Here is a 17,671-nt window from a genome sequence, read left to right on the forward strand (position 1 = left end):
ACGAAAGCCTTGGGATTTAGAGTGAGAGTCACTACATATTAGTTTTTGTCCCCACCCTCCCAAGGACACTCTTCCATGAGCCAATTTATCTTCACTCTGTGTAAGATGGCAATGGCCATTGCCCACTCTGTCGGAGCTCAAAGGACTGCTGTCCTGGTCACCGATCAACTTCACTGAAGTATCAAGCAGAGGAGATGGTTATTCTCATGGCCACACATAACTACCATCCCCACACACTCACAGTTTACCAAGACCTTTAAGCTACTCCTTGGACGGAGGGGCCACTGAGGAAGGTTTTGGAAAGGGACAGCTTCTCACATTGTTTCCTGAGCTCATCAGAAGCATGGCTTTCCCCCAAGTGTGGGTCGCCATGCTGATGGGACAGGAAAGCTCCCTGAATTCAAGCTTCAGTGAGCCAGTAGTTCTGACCAGGGGCCCAGGAGCCTCAGCTTAAATCTCCCCCTTGCTTTATCCTCTGGTCATTTATGTGAAAAGTAGGTACCCTGCAGGTCAAGAGGAGCAGAGGCACTCCTCAGGGAAAGCCCCCATTTCCACTATGCCTCCTCCTTTCAGGAATGATCCCTTGCACATCTTGAGACCTTCTTGTTTGAGACATTGGCCACTTGTTCCTCCAGTTCCCGGGCTTTCCCAACCCCCTTAGGTTTCTGGGTCCTCTGCCCTTAGTCCCATGAGGAGCAGGGGGATTCAGTTTCTGGGGGCTCCCCTTCCAGTCCTCACTTGCTATCTCTTACCCTTGGCCATCCCCTCCCTGTGTAGCACCTGTACGAGCTGCCTTCACCTGACCTGTGCCCCTGTCCCCACCTCAGCCCAGAGTTATCCTCTAGCCTTGTCCCCTCAATGCCTGCTCTGTGCTGCATGGCAGCAGGAAAGAATAATGTGATATGAAAAAGCAATCTCTTGCTGGGGTAGAAAGCAGACACTGGTATTCCTTCAGGGAACAAAATAGTTCATCTCAACCCCTTTTTTAAAAATGACCCTGATAATATTCTATATCTTGATCTGGATGCTGGTTACCTAGGGGTAAAAATTCATTCAGCTGTATACTCAGTTATGTGTTCCTTCCTGTATACACGATGTTATACTTCAATATTAAAGTTTACCCTCAAAAGTCCACTCTAGCCATCATCCTCAAAATAATGGATCCTGAGACCTTCCATAGTCCTCAGCTCCTGTTATTTGCTTCTACTCCATGCCAAGCCCAGACCCAGAATGTCAGCTAGCTCTCATGATCATGAATCACCAGGCCCTGCTGACAGCAGCCATGAAGGAGGACAGCCAAGCCTGAGGTTAGCTATAGAGCAGCCTGCTCTGGGAACGGTGTGGGAGGTTCACCAAAGACAGCTGTTCTCAACTCACTCTAAAGTTTCTCAGGTGGCAGCTGAGCTTCTTATTCTATCTTAAACCCTGATCAGGGTCAATCACAATGTGGTACAAGGGAAAGAGTGCTGGATGGGGAGTTAGGATCTAAGAATTGAACCCCTGTTCCGCCTCTAATTCATGGTGTGATCTCAGGAAAGGTATTCTGTTTCTGAGCCTTTGTTGGTTTGCTGGGGGGACTGGAGAGGTCAATCCATGACACAAAGAGGCTCCAGGTTGCTTATATTCACAGGCAAGAACTTCATGCCATGAGCAGCTGACCTGACCTTCTTTGGATTTGTTATTTGTGCATGTTCTTTAGTGTTATCAAATGCCTTCAAATGAGTGGCCTCTCCGAGCAGTGAGGGGAGAAACTCAAAGGAATAGAAATCAAAGCTAAGGCCCAGAAAAATAGACATAAGACACTGAAGGAAGCCTGAGTGTTTAAAAAAGAAGATTCTAGAAGTTTCTGCTATTGTTTTCAATTCTGTTACCAGATTATTCCTCTCCAATAGACCATCCCCAAGAGATGATGATGTACAGCTTGACTGGGAAACTGATTTGATGGAGCGCAGGGTTAGACACGAGGAAGACACAGAGATGGCCTCCTATAGGAGGAGAGGGATGGTGGTAAAGAGCACTCCAGCTTTCTCAGAGGGGTAAAGGAGCTAGACGCAGAACTGTAGGAAGGGGCAGATGGGGGCTGCTCAGATTCAGCAAGAGGCAGAGTTTGAGGTGGAGAGCATGGTGCTGGGATGGTGAGGGAGGAGGCTTGGGTTCCAGGGCCAGCTCAGTGTCCGGAAAGTCATGTCCCCCTCTGGGACTCACATGAGGGCTCTGGACACCTGGCCTTGGCCTCCCACTAGCTCCAGGTCCCATGATGGTTCTGCCCCTTCTGCCAACTTGTGGGCTGGCCCTGCAGGTATAGCGCAGGAGAACGGGCTGAGAGCCACCAGGCATTCGTCCTCCTGCCTCCCACTCATTCCTGATCAGGCTCTCCAACCCTTCTACCCTCTGCTGGCTCTAAACCCAGTCCAGCGATACCCATCCCATGGCCGACTCACCCAAGTCCCCACCTGGGTCCCTTACTGTATCAATGGCTACCTTCCTCTCAGGCCGTTGTTCATGTGGCTTCCTCTTCCTGCTCTGTTCTTTCCATTGACCCAAATCCCCCTCACCCTCAAGGCCTAACTCTTCTTTTTTAAAAATTTATTTGTTATTTTAGAGAGAGAGAGAGAAAGGGAGACAGTGCATGCGAGGGGCAGAGAAAGAAAGAGAGAGAGAATCCCAAGCAGGCTCCACACTGTGAGTGCAGAGCCCAATGCAGGGCTTGATCTCAAGACTCTGAGATCATGACCTGAGCTGAAACCAAGAATCAGATGCTTACCCGACTGAGCCACCCAGTCACCAAGGCCTAATTCTTGATAAAAGAATTGTTCATGGAGCCTGGGGCATATGCATAGGGACTTGCCTGCTGCATGATCTCGAGTCTGGAGGGGTAAGATAGGCTCCAAAAGGGAACTGAGCAACTGCTTGTTACTGAGTTAGCAGGAAAACAGCAGGAAAAATGTGGTAAATCATGGCTACTATTCTAGACTCAACAAACAGATTTGGGGCTCAGAAATTGGTTCCCACAAGCTCCTTATAACCAACCAACCCTAAACTGAGAAATAAAAAACTTGTTTCAACCAACCAATCATTTTCACCCATGCAGCTTTGTGGCTTCTGTCTTTATAAACCATACCTTTGCCCTTGGTCTAAACATGATCTTCAGGGGGCTGCTCTCCCTCCTGTGCAGCCACAGCTGGCCTCCAGGCATGTGAGCTGTGCACTTGTACTGGGCCCCACACTCAGAAGGGTGCTGCCCCTGGATTAATGGTCTTCGGTTGCCATCTTGAAATTCTTAGTACATTTTTAATGAGGGGTTCCACATTTTCACTTTGTACTAGGTCCCACAAGTTAGGCCTCTGGCACTGTGTGTACCTTAAATTGCTCCTTTATAATGAAGGTCCCATCTCTAAAAGCCAAAACCCTATGTGTTAGCTCATATTTTTCCCCTTGGTTACCAATAAGCTCAACACTCACTAAATCTCAGTCTTTATTTTCTTTTATATCTCTTTTTCTCTCTCAGACAGTACCTTCTTGAGATTTTTCCTGGCTATTCTGGCCCTCCTTTATCTTTGGGCAGCGAAAGCTCCTGACCAGGGATGTGCGGCTTAGTCCTGACCTTCCTCTCAATGTTAAGTGTGAAGTGGCCTTATTCTTCCTGGAGCTAGTTGGCAGGTCACCTGAATATCCCTCCCCACCTTCCTAGGAGCACACAGGACATACAGTAAGCACCTAATAAATACCTGTTCGTTTACTCACACATTTACCTGTGTGAGTTTACTGAGCCCCAGCAAATGTTGCTGGGGGAATTTGCACTCTGAATGAGAGGCAGACAGTGACGTTTCAGTCAACAATGTTCTTAAAGAAGGTGGAGTCATGAGGAACAAAGTTAAGCTTGCATGCGTAGAGTTCTGGAGAGACTTGGTTGTTTTGTTTTGTACTAGAAAACCCTCGATGAGTTCGGCCTGCAGGATGGGTAACAAGAATTGAAGAAGGACATATTCCATCACGTAAAAGCCACTGTTTGGTGTGAATCTAACATCCCTCATGAGGATGTGGAGAAAGACAGTCTGGGGGCTGAGATATGAAACAAGTAACTGACCAAAGTTGAAAACACAAGCAAGATAATTTAACATGTTGCAACTTAGAGGAAACACACAATGTAGAGTCTAGCAGATAGCAGACAGGAGGTCTTTGTGATAGCAGTTCAGGCACAAGGTCCCCCAGACAGAAGTCTCCTGAACTGATGAGCTCCAGGAAGGTACAAATCATTTTTTCCAAGTGACTCTATTTATTTAAAAATCTCTTAAAGGGATCTCACCTACACAGAACATAGGGAGTTCCACTTTTCAACCTGGATCCCTCAAACCCAGATATTGGCCTTTGAGGAATCCTGACTGCAGAACCTGAATCAGCTACTCAAATCCAAAGATAAAACTTGCAAAGTACACCCACCATATTTTATGTGTTCAAATGACCTCTTCCTCCTCTGGAATCTTGAGTCTAGAGACTATTAGAACCAAAAAGAAAACACAAATCTCTGCCATTCACTTGCTTAGTCAGGAAGGGAGAGCCTCACATCAGTCAGGTTCATTTTCATTCTTCACAGGTCTATGTTAAATGGCCTAAGACTAACTTTGCATTAGTCTGGCCTCATCATCTGAGTAAAGAACATACCACTTTCTGGAGTATAAATTATATACATGTTCAGGCTTTTCCTTTCTTCTAAGATTCACTTCTTAATATTCTATCCAGATCTAGGGCACCTGGGTGGCCCAGTCAGTAAAGTATCTGATTCTTGGTTTCAGCTCTAGTCACGATCTCATGATCTCACAGTTACATGAGTTTGAGCCCTGCATCGGGCTCCATGCTGACAGTGCAGAGCCTGAAAACTCTCCTGAAAACTTGCTCTCTTCCTCAGAGAAACTTGGGATTCTCTGTCTCCCTCTCCCTCTGTCCCTCCCTGACTCAAAATAAATAAACAAACTTAAAAAAAATCTTAAAATTCTATCCAGGTCCAAATCAGAGGTTCATGCCCACTTACTGCGCTCACCCTGAGCTCAACACAGAGTCGGCCTGGTTCTGGAGGCTGCTGAGTGCCAGTTGTCTTAGAGTCCAGATAATTTCCTTGATGGTCCCAGAAAAATTAGCACAGCTCAGGGACTAAGGCACTCAGGGTTTATTTTTCCTTCCGAACCAAGAAATCTACTATCAGATTTATAATGGGGAGGGGGCGCAATTTCACTTCTAAAAACAGAAAATTTTAACGGCCTCTATCTTAATGATATATGTAATCCACACTGGGAAGCACTGTTTTATAGAATCGAATTGTGCAAGTGTGCCTTTTGTGGCAGTCGGCAGTAAGGACACAGAGTAGAGGAGGTCGAGACAGCTCTCTGCACTTGGTCCAAGGTTGCAAATGAAGTTCCGTCCTGACTCTGCCAGCGGACCACCACGAGGGGCTGAGTCTCCAAAAGGGGGCCTCTGGGCCTCTTCTTGCCTCTCCGTGGCAAAGCCTTTGGTGTCTGGGCACAGAGCTACGATTCACAGTGGTACATTGACTGGGTTCCTGCCAGTGTCTGCTTAGGTAGAAGGCTCTCTGACACTTCACCCTGACTCAACGGCAGGTCCTCAATCAGCCTTCACTGCCGACTCCAGGCTATCTTTTCCGCCCAAAGTGCTGGCCCCATGTCTCTGGCCAGCAGAAACTAAACTCTCCCGGCAACGGGGATGTGATTTCTAGACTGAGACCAATGTCCCTTCCATCAACACCCAAATGACTGTAGTATCTTCCTGTTTCTGGGGCACCCAAGTTTTGCACCCAAGACGTTTCCTTTTCACATCGTGATCATCACCACCACCCCTCCATTTTAATGAAGTTTTCAGGAGAGCAAGAAGCTGTTGAGCACCTGTTGGGCAGGAAGTTAACAACTGCGTTAAAAGCAAGATGCTCCTACCAACGATAGATACCTGGCCGTACAGTGAAGTTTTCTGGGCCCCCAGCTTTAATTAAAAGGGGGAGTTCTGCAGAGTTGTCTGGCCTGACCCCTCTTCCTCCAGACATTTGTCCTTTATGTGTATCATGTGTTCCAAGTGATACCCTGCATTTCTTTTTAGTTTAGAGCATGCTGCTATGTCTTTTTGGTTTTAATATACAAATAGTCTCTACTGGCATTGTTCACATTCCTGGTTCTGGTGACCTTATCTATGTTAGGGAGGCCTTAGTCTGTGGATGGTTCTAAGACTTCCAGGTACGGAGAAGTCATTAGTGCCTTGAACCCAGTAGGGCTTGCTTGTGTGACTGGCAGTGCACACAAGGGGGCCAGGAGATCCCCTGGTGAGACACCCCCCCACCAAGCACAAGCACCTCCACACAAAAGGCAAAGATGGCATTTGCTGCCCTACCTTCCTATTGTTCTTGATAATAGCCCCCATTAATTATGGGATGCAGGTTGCCATGGTGATAATAGGACAGACTAAACTGCAAGGAAACTGGAAGTTCATTCCTGGGAAAAGCTCGGATTGAGTTCTTGCATCACAGACTTCCATTATGTTAATAAAGTTTCCTAAGACCAGCGAGCCTGGTGGTCTCTTTTCTCATTGTGGTATCTGAGGCCCAGCCTTGAAGCTACTTCTTGCCTCAAGCTCGATGAGGATTGCAAGACCAGGAAATAATTTCACACCTGCAAAGCAGCTTTCCTCCTCCCTAATCTGGCCACGTCCACAGATCCTAACTCATCACATGTCAGACCATACCCAAAGGCATGGTCTTAGGAGTTTCTGAAACAAAGCGGGATTTCTGAGTTTCACCATCAGCCACCTTTTGCTTCTCAGTTACATTCGGATCACGGTGGTCCCGAGGCAAATTTGGAAATAACGGTGCAGCCCTCTTATGTTTCCCAAAGAGCCGCAATTAAACCTGTCATTACCTTATTAAATATGGAAAACCCACTTGCCACAGATGCCTTATGACACTAAGTCCTCCCTTGGCAGTCAGCATGGCGATCTCCTTACCGTACACGTAGGAGATCCCCACAAGCTCAAAAATGGCAATGATGACGAGGGCGTAGGACGCGGCATACGTGTCCACAAGCTGAAACATGTAAATTCCACCCTGGTAGGTAAAAGAAAACGATCAACACCAGCGGGCTTGGATCCTGGCTCTTCCCACTTAGAACGGCCAATCCTTGCCTTGTGGGGAGGAGAGTCAGATAGAAGCAGGAGTCAAAGGCTCTCCCCTCCCCTCCACAGTGGTAACCTAATCCCAGTCTAGTATGCAGGCTGGGGGCCTTGCCATGTGAGCAAAGCAATTCCTCGAGAGACTCTGAGCCAATCAATAAAACAAGCACAGAAAAGTGATCTAACATCTCACTCTTAAAAGGCAAAGGTCAACATCTGAAGACGTATATGTGAAAGCAGGCAGATGGTTTCATTTTTGCCTTAAGCAATAGACAGCTCTACCCCTAAATCTGCACTCCCCTGACCTTCATATGACCTTTAGGTGTCATTGGGCACTCCTCACACATCCCCCTGCACCTTTACCTTGCTCTTTATGCCTCTCCATGACAGATGAGGCTTAGAGACAATCTTATGCCAATTCATCATTTTACACATGAAGAAACTAAGGCCCAAAGTAGTGACTTGCTCAAGGTCACAGAGAGAGAGAGAGAGAGAGAGAGCAAAAGCAATACGTATACTGAGCGAGCTAACGTGCAGGACTAGAAGGAATCCAATAGCTGTTTGACTCCCGTGTGTAAGGAGTAACCAACTGGGAATTTCTCTGGTCAGTAAATTTGGATTTTCATGTATTCTATTTTCTTAAAAGTAGGACACACCTGCCTTGTTGGCTCAGGGAAGCGACATCTCAATTATGAAGATGCTACAAGTAACACTAGTAGCCAAGGTGACGGGTTTTTATCTGTGGCCAGAATCCCTCATGACTGGGTGCTGTCCACACTGGAATGGCAGTGACTCGGCTACTACTAAGAGTCTCGAGCAGATAGCCATCGGGCCCCCACGTGCCCCACCCCAAGCCTGTGGCCAGCAGGCAGCTCACCTGAGTGATCATCGGGAAGCCCATGATGAAGAAACAAATGCAGCAGCCCAGAGTGAAGACCGGCTTGTGTGTGCGCAGGTACTTGGGGAACTCATCTGAGATGGAGGTCACGATCGTCTCGATGGTGGCAAACTGGAACGGTGCCAGGAGAGAGGCATCTGAGACAAACCACCCAACCCAAAAGGTTCCCAAGGTCCTTTGTGTTTCCCACCGGGGAAAGAGGTATTTGCATGAGGTTTGGTTCTTAGGACTGCATTCCCCTGATGGGTCTAAAAGGCTTTGTTGGGGTCCAACCCACAAGGCCAGCAAGGGGAGTCCAAAAGGATGTGAGCTCTAGAAACTGCATATCCAGCCCCCAGAGACTGCATACACTCATCTGTCAGGACATGTGAAGCTTCACTTGGTATTCATGAGATGTAAATTCCTTTCCTCCAGTTTACCTCGAATTTGATCTTCAACTTGAGGAAAACCCCTCTTTGCGCCAACCACTAAAGTCTGAGCCCCTGCCAGCAAGATTTGTGGCAGTCTCAGCCCCACGGCAATCTCCCTAAAATCGACTTCATATTATTCCCCCTTATCCAGCCCCACAGAATTTGCATTGGCAAAGTGACACCAAAGATGGAAGTCCACAGGCTAAAACTTGCACGGAGAGTGGAGGGAAGGAGAGGGAACGGCTTCTTTGCACGACCCCACGAGTCACCCATGAATACAAAGTTGTCCTGAGCCCTGGACAGGTACCTCACCATCCTACATTGCTCGGGGAAACATTCAGAGACCACCAAGGCCAGCCTGGCCACAGGCTGCACAGAGGAAGCAGGCGAGGGGGTCTTCAGGAAGGGCCTCGGGCAGGCTCTTCCTTTGATAAGGGGACGCGGCTCACCATAGTGTCAAGTCCAAGAGTGAGGAGCATCAGGAAAAAGATGATGGCCCAGAACGGAGAGAGGGGCAGCCTGGTTAAGGCTTCTGGGTAAACCACAAATGCGATGCCTGGTCCTGAAAAGGAACAAGACAGATGACTGCACACAGGCCCAGCTCCAGACCCCCTCCTCCTGGAAGGAAGCCCACAGGGGCCTCTCCACAGACATATTATATGCTGCTTCCACTGGTTGTTTTTCTTCATCTCCTTTCACTTCCCCAGTTAGACCTCAAACTCCTTGAAGGGAAGGACTAAGGGAATCAGGCCCACACTTCAGTGAACTCAGAGGTGAGGCTAAAAATAGTGCCACAGCAGAAACTCAGACTCCAAGGCCAGGCTGTATCCCACACATATGCCACAAAACCCCCCATCTCTGTGTTGATGAGTTGGGGGAGCATATATAATAATTACCCTGTAGAACAGTGATTCTCAACCAAAGGTGAGTTTAGGCCCCCACCCCTGACCCAGGGGACGTTTGGCAATATCTGGAGACAATTTTGGCTCTCACTACTGGGGTGGGGATGATTATTGACACCTCGAGGGCAGAGGCCAGGGATGCTGCTAAATATCCCTCAATGCACAGGACAGTCCCCATGACAAAGAATTATGCAACCCAAATGTCAATAACGCTGAGGTTGAGAAACCCAGCACTAGGTTAGACCACACCAAGAACGACATCATTTCCTGCCTTTCACAGTCTTTCCTCCTAGTCACTCCTCCAGGAGAAACCTTTTGCATAAATCATGAATCCATCTACTGCTCTTATTATCTTGCCTTCAAAGGCTTGGTAAAGACAGGGCTACATCAATCCACAGGTAATTAGTTGGGGAAAGGGAGCTGTGAGACACAGTGTAAAGGTTAAAGGAAATTGGACTCTAATGGTCAGACAGATCCAGGTCCAAATTCAGACTCTAGGACTCCAGCTATGCAACTCAAGACAAGCCATTTCATTTCTATAAGCCTTAATTTTGCCCATCTGTCAAATGGGAATAACAAAAATACCTCACAGGGTGTTTACGAGGAACAAATGAGACAGCACAGGCACAGCACTGAGACCAATGCCTCGCACATCATCAGAACCCACAGATTATTCACTGTGATTATGAGTGGACAAGGAACTTGGAAACTAGCGGTTCTGATTCAGGGTTTTCAGCGAATACAACACATGGCCTTGGCAGAGGAGGTCTGAGCTGCCATTTCTCTGCTCTCACAAAGACTGCCAGACATTCCTGCCTGCCTTGCAGCCTCACTGGGAAGATTACTGTGACCCACGATTGCTAAAGACCCAGCAGTTACAGATTTCCTGGTAAATAGAAAACTAAATGATAATGGCAGAGACAAGCGAATGCCAGGTTAATCCACAGCCACCGCACGTTTGGAAATCAGATATTGCAGCACCTGGAGTTTTTACAACTCAAGCATAACAGCACTTTTTTAAACTGGAATTTATCAGGTTGTTAGTTCCTAATGTTGCCGAGGGCCTTGGGGTATTTAAAATATAAAGCCTTGAATGCTTACGATACCCCCGCTTTATGCATTTATTGAACAGACGGCACAGCCAGCCTCTGAAGGCTTCCTATGTGAACCATAAAAGTCTGTATTAAACTACAGTTCAAATTAGGTCTCAAATGCAGAACACCAAGGAATCCAGTTTAGTGCTCTGGCGACAGCCGGGCCCATAAAGCGGACAAGAAGGTCTTGAAACGGCCACGACACGAGGACCTGGTTGATTGCTTTAACAGGATTTGGCCCTTTGGGCTTTACTGCTTTTTCAGGGGGCAGGAAATGATTTCAAAATATTCGGCCTGCTTCTATTACATCTGCCTCCCTGAAGTACACAGGTGAAGGCATCACTTTCAGCAAACTCAGTGTATCTAAGGTGGCTGGGAAGTGGATTTTTTTTAAATACATTTTTATATTACTTTGTAGAGTTCAGGGCTTTTTTTCTCCCCCACTGGAAAAATGGATTGACTGAGCCCCAGCAGAGTTTTCCCCAAAGAGGCCCTTATGTCCCATAGAGTCCGAGTCCTGTTCCTCTCCTCTCCCACTGGGAGGCAGTATAGCCCAGTGGCTGGAGGGCACACTCCATTTCCCTTGTGGACTGAAAAACTGGCTCTTCCTCTTGCCAGCTGTGGGACTTTAGATGAGGCTTATTCTCTCTGGACAGACGTCAGTTTCCTTACCAATGTGGATAATAGTACCCACACTGGGCTCAGAACAATGCCTGGACATAATGAGAACTCAGTACACAAAGATCGTCAATACTCTTCCCATGAGAGGGGATCAAAGAGGTTCTGCATGTCAGCAACTTGGACAGGAGGTCTCTGTCTTGCTTTATCCTAGAGAGTCTCTAAAAACACAACCAGGGCTCTGGCCAATGCAATACAACCGATCACAACACACTGGATACGGCCACTCTGCTGGGAAGCCTATTATGAATGGAAAAGTTCTCAGAGGGTACACTGCCTGAACTGTGCCTTTGGAAGGAAGGACTGGCATCCTGGTGATAGACAGACAGTTGGATGGATGGTCAGTCCTGTTTGAGAGTATTCATTTTGATCAGCAGTGTCTCTGAATGATTAGGGACCTAGATCTGGGAACTCTAAATCCAATATGCACATCTGTGTTCATCTACTTTGGTCTAACCCAGTCTATCTGAGGGTAGATGAGCATTTCTGCTGCTGATAGAGCTTCTGGTTGGATTCTGACCATGAGTTTCAGCTCCATAGGCAGCAAAGAAGGTGGTTTGCAGGTGTCCCTAAAGGTTGATTTCCCAGGCAGGTGCTTTTCTGGGGTAGATGACTGAGAACATGCCCCCTTCCCTATGCTCATCGTAAAAGCAGAGGACAGCTGGTGTCATCACTAATCCCATTCTCAGCTCCCCCCAAACTGATATGGCTGAGATGTACAGCGATGACTTTGACAAAAATGCCTCCCTAAGAAGGGAGTGGTAAACAAAATAGAATATTGTTAGGTCACTAAAGAGAACTTGTTTTGAAGTAAAGACCAAAACACAGTTACTAGTGTTGGGTCAGCAAAAATGTACCGAATGTCTGCATGCCAACATGGCTCAGCTAGGAGGGGGCGGGGCTGACATTGACTGCGGGCCCGACCCCAGATGTCTCTCCTGGATTCTGCATAGCATCCATCATACCTGAGAAAATCAGACATCCTGCCAATCACATTTAAGAATGTGTGTAAACTCAGATGAAGGGATAGCTACCCCAGGGGGTCTGAGAGGAGGCCTTATGAGCCAGTGCCCACTCCCTCATGCGGAATGAGGCACTCTGTCCCTGTGCCAGTGACAACCAGAGATTTAACACATTAGAACCTGTAAGAAGTGCTCTTCTCCCCATTTAAATCAGAGGAAGTGAAAAAACTCTGGAAAGGGGAAGTTTTCAGAAAGAAACATGGGCAATTGTCTTAGTCTTTCTTTATAAAGGAAAAACAAAATTCTGTTTGGGTTTTAGCGACAGGTGCCTCCAAATTCTTTTCCTGGGGCAGGAAAGAGCTCAGAAGAGTTAGCTAAGGTGGCCACACATCTCAGGAATCATAACCCTGCAACATGGCCACTGGCTCACGATGAGCTCAGGAATGTCACAAAACTCACAGACACTTCAGATCTGCTAAAAAGTGAGCCAGAACCTCCCTGCTCCAGCTCTGCTTAGAGGAAATGAGGACAGCTGGGGTGCACAGGCACCCCCCCCCCCAGGACAAGACCTTCTCTCCCCTCCCTCCCCTCCCTGCTCCCCGGGGACTTGAGAGGTTTCAAGGAGGGCAGGGGGGTAGCATTCACTCAGCAACTCTAATTTAATGCAGTGCTGAAGAAGCAAACACCCTGGGGGGTTAACATTCTCTCCTGGCAGAGGTAATTACCCCCCTGGAGTATGCCAGCTCTTTAACTCTTTGAGGCCCACTGTGCACCAGCAGCATCACTGAAGCCCTAATTAATTATCCTTGGGGAGCCAGCAGAGAGCCCAGCAGCAGCCCGAGGAGAAGGTGACATTTCTAGGGCTTAGTTCCCTCAAGTGCTCGCATTGGAGCATGATCTGGGAATGGCAGTGAGCTCCCTCAAGGAAGCCCTGTCCTGTCCCCACAGTCCCGGTGCGGTTCCAACACCAAGGCATCCCACGAACATCTGGTTAGAGAATGACTGAAATGACAGACAGTAGCCACAATGAAATCCCTTAATCACGGGATCCTTTATGGAGTAAGGCTGGGAGGAAACAAAGAGTTAAATAAAAATATTAAACACTATCTACAAAAACGCTGTGCTGGAAATACAGATTGAGATGAAAATGAAAGCTCTCTATAAACTCACGAGTACCATATAAATGTTAGCCATTAATATGGGGATCACTTGGATGGAGAGTAAACATTTTTTTCTACATCCTTCCCACCACCACCATCCAACCTTTCTACTCACTGGGGAAAAAAAAAAAAAAAAAAAAATTGCAGGTCTGCATTGCTAACTAAGCAGAAGGCCCTGAGAGCACACCTGACCTAACAAACAGAAAATGCTTTGTCAGGAAAAGCTGCTTTGAAGTCGGTACTCCGGGTAGTAGGCATGAGCACTCGGTTGCCACAGACCCTCTGCGAGGGATGCCATCGTGCAGCGGGCTGTGTCCACATCAGCTCCAGGGTGCTGGAGAATCCTCTTTGGGCGCTGCCCAAAGAATCCTCCACCTGCCCCTGACAGGCATAACAGGCATAGATCTTACTTATTCAGGCTGGAGCTGCATTAAGAGAGGAAAGGGAAAACCAAAGAGAGGAGAGGATGCAGGAACGGGGCTTCTCTACCAGCCCCTCTGGTTGGGAACTGGCCAGCTCTGACCCTGCATGAGCTTCCTACTCAAGCTTGTCTGAGTCTCTCCACAAGGCGGTGCTGGGCTGTCCCACCATCTCCTATTCCAGAAGGCCAGTTTTCCAGGGGAGCATAGGTCAGGAGCTCGTGAGGTGAGCCTGGAGCCTGTCCTGCACCAGCGGGGTGACAAACGCACCGTACCTTGGTCCGCCACGTTCTCAATGTTGACCTTGCGTTCGTTGGCCATGAAGCCAATAACCGAGAAGATGACAAACCCGGCAAAGATGCTCGTGGCACTGTTGGTGCAGGTTACAATGAGAGTGTCCCTGGGGAAGAGACAAGAGTTTGCCATTAGGTGTGCTCTGTGAGCAGGAAGGGACAAGGAGAAGGACACACAAATGTGTGCCCCTGAGTTTGAATGCACATGTGTATGTGTGTACGTGCCCATTTCTAAACATGTCTTCACTGTGGGCCGGAAAGGAACAACCAGTCTTGACCAAAGATTTCTCCTAACTGCCCTATTCCAGGGCCTCTGGGTCAAGACTCTAGTTCTACATGCTCTCGAACCAGGGCTGCCCTCATCAAAGTAGCAGAGGCAAGACTGTCCATCAGAGCAGAAGCGGACGGGATGGAGCCTTTCAAGGACTCCAGGACAGGAATCATATATGGGAGAAGAGAAGGCGGTGGGACCATGAAATGCCACCAGGGTTTGAGGACACCTTGGGGTGGGGCACACAAACGCCCAGGGGTTGAGGCAGGCTAGGAGACCAGCCCTCTGCCTTCACCCTGGCGCCCTCTACTGGCAATATAATTGCAGTTTCCCAGCCTGCCTGTCCAGCCAACCTGGCCAGACTCAAAAGAGAGGTCAAGCTAGATGGAACCTCAGAGAGAATTCAAATCCTGATTCTCCCACCTGTTGGTCCCGTGACCTTGAGCAAATTATTTCCTTCCACAGTGATTTTAAATGGTGGCAATGACCCCACCTTTCTCATAGGTGGTTGTGAGGAGAGAACCATGTGATGTTCTGCACAGTGCAGAGCCTGGCACAGAGCAAGTGTTCAGTAAACAACCCACCTTATCTGGCCCCTTAGTTTACTGATAAGGAAACTGAGGCACAGGGAAAGAAATAGGCTAATTAATTGTGGGTCAGGATTTGAACCCAGACCTACTGCCTCAGCCCATGTTCTTTCTGCCACATCACAGAGCCTCCTTTCTACCAAAGCACAGAGCCATGCGTCCCCTTGGACAGTGTTCAGACTGATTCTTGGGTCATAAGTTCACGAGCAGCCGTGACCAGAGAAGTTCACATACCTTAGCTGGCATTCCGGCCATTATGGGCTGAATTGTGTGCCCTCAAATTCATATATTGAAGTTCTAATACCCCAGCTGCTCAGAATGTGACTATATTTGGAGATAGGGTCTTCACGCAGGTAATTCAGTTAAAAGGAGGTCATTAGGGTGAGACCTAATCAAAATGACTGGTGCCCTAACAGGAAGAGATTAAGACACAGATGCACACCCAGAGAGAGGGCCTCTTGAAGACCCAGGGAGTAGAAGGCCATCTACAGGCCAAAGAGAGGCCTCAGAAGAAATCAACCCTGCCGACACCTCGATCTTGAACTTCTAGTCTCCAGCACTGTGAGACAATTAATCTCTGTTGTTCAGGCCACGCACTCTGCAGTATTTGTTATGGAAGCCCTAGCAAGCTAGTACAAAAGCTGTCTCCAACCTGGCCTCCGCCCAGCTCAGGCCCATTTCCTTCTAGCCTCCTGCATACACACCTTCTGTTCCAGTCCCACAGACCTGCTCCCACCTCACATCTCCACCACATTCAGTCTCATTCCCACGTCTAGCTGTTCCTGCCACCTGAAATAAACTCCCACCTCCCCTGCACCTGCTGAAATTTGGCCCAGTAGAGATCTCACCTCCATGAAGCCATCCCAACCACCTCAGCTCACAGCTTAACTATAATCTTCTCCTCTTCATTCACAAAATATCTCATACATTATTAGAAAATAATAATAATGGCAGCTTCCATTGATTCAGTACCTACTATGTGTGAAATATTGTTCTACAAACTTTGCATACATTATCTCTTACCTCTCCATTTATATAATATATATATATATATATAAAATCTGCATTTTATAGATGAGAGAAAAGAGGCTCAGAGACATGAGGTATTTTGCCCACGTCTCACGTGTTAGTAAATGAAGTCATAACTCAAATCCAATTCCATCTGACTCTAGCGCTGGCTGGCTTGCTTCCTTCCTCCCTTCCTCTCTTCCTTCCTTCCCTCCCTCCCTTCTTCTGCCTTCTTTCCTTCCTCTCTCCCTTCCTCTCTTCCTTCTTTTATATTTTAGATCAGCTCAACAATAGAATAGACTGTATTTTCTTATTGTTTGTCGTAGATGTATTTAACTTTCAGACATCATCTCCTCCAGGAGCTCTCCAGGCTCTCCTGGGTGGAGGTCTTTGGGCTTCCCTAACATCACACCATCCAAATATTCTCAATGTCACTATGTATCAGAATCTCCTGAGGATCCTCTCTGGATATATAGATTCCTGGGCACACCCCACCTCCAAATATTCTGATTAATAGATCTGGAAAGGGACTCAAATCTTGCATTGTTTTTTCAGCTTTACTGAGGTATAACTGAAAAATACAATCTGTAATATATTTAAAGTATACAACCTGATGATTTGATGCGCATATACATTGTGAAAAGATGCCCACCACATCTACTAACATTTCCGTGAATTAACATGCTCATCAACAGAGTTCTCTTTCCCCTGTACCTTGCTGCCTTTCTTACTGGGGTCTCTGGCAATGTATTTGCCAAGGGACAGTGACCACACTGCATCAGGGACCAGCATACAACTGTATCCATAGACTAGATAGCTCACAAATGACTATCCCGGGACACAGCCAGCTGCACAGCAACCTCTGGGGAGGCTCAACCCCATCACATAAAGAGCCACTGAGCTCATGTGTCAGAGTCGGCCCTGCAGGTTGGGGTCCAGGCCACCAGAAGCTGGCAGCTAGGACTTAGCAGGTGGTTCCATCTATGCCGGAAGCAACCCTCTGGCTCTACCTCAGGTTACGTGTGAGGGTATGGTGTGGCCTTAGGTGTCTGATGAGTCAGTCCATTGATTTGTTCCCAGACCTTATTCCCACTCAGCAGCCACCCCTGGGTTATCAAGTGCCTCCACGTACCTGTAGCAGTTGTTGTGGAATTTGTTGTAAGAAGAGAGAGTGATCAGGCCTCCCCAAGCAGCAGACAAAGAGAAGAAAATCTGAGTGGCAGCATCCTTCCATACCTGGGAGGCAAAGGGGGAGAAGATCCAAGGTCACTGGAGGAGGGGAGGGGAGTCTCCCAAAGTCAGGGCCACATCATCTCCCCAGGGGGAAAGGCACACCAACACAAATGAGAAACATACATCATTTGTGCTGGAAGCCAAAAAGGGGCAGTAAATTCCCTGGGAGATTAAACCTCCATTCTAATCGAAGGAGAGGAAACCAGACTACACATACAGGTCATGCTTATACGTCCTGCCACGTAGAAGTGAACAGAAGGGGACAGCCCTCTCTCTAGCTGCATACGTGCTCGATAAATAACCGGAACAGCAAATGTAGTCATGGGTACAAAAGAAATACCTTCTCAAACTGACGTCCTTACAGATTACAGCTGGTATTAAAACTCTAGAGTTCTACAGCTCCTCGCCTTAGTAAAACCATCTGGGCCTCAGCACAGTGGATTGCATGGTGCCACATCCTCCTCGAAATTGGCTGACAACGCCTCTTGGTTCTCTTGGTGATCTCTCTTAATTGTCCCCATAAAACTCCAGATGGCCACTCAGGAGTCAGAGCTAGAGGTTTATGTGATTTGTACAATAGACCTCCCATCAT

General features: G+C 47.7%; 1 protein-coding gene across 1 annotated transcript in view; it reads right to left on the minus strand.

The window, feature by feature from the left end:
- SLC6A5 (solute carrier family 6 member 5) overlaps positions 1-17,671 on the minus strand; it is a 57,206-nt gene that overhangs the window by 10,454 nt on the left and 29,081 nt on the right. Inside the window, exons 9-13 of the mRNA XM_086677815.1 lie at positions 16,979-17,082; positions 13,963-14,087; positions 8,922-9,034; positions 8,042-8,173; positions 7,000-7,099 (exon numbers count right to left, since the gene is read on the minus strand). Coding sequence (XP_086533941.1) covers positions 7,000-7,099; positions 8,042-8,173; positions 8,922-9,034; positions 13,963-14,087; positions 16,979-17,082 — 574 coding nt within the window. The remainder of the gene's footprint in view (positions 1-6,999; positions 7,100-8,041; positions 8,174-8,921; positions 9,035-13,962; positions 14,088-16,978; positions 17,083-17,671) is intronic.

Source organism: Puma concolor, chromosome D1, assembly GCF_028749965.1.
Source record: "Puma concolor isolate L17-30 chromosome D1, mPumCon1.1.hap2, whole genome shotgun sequence".
In the NCBI taxonomy this organism is placed as follows: Eukaryota; Metazoa; Chordata; class Mammalia; order Carnivora; family Felidae; genus Puma; species Puma concolor.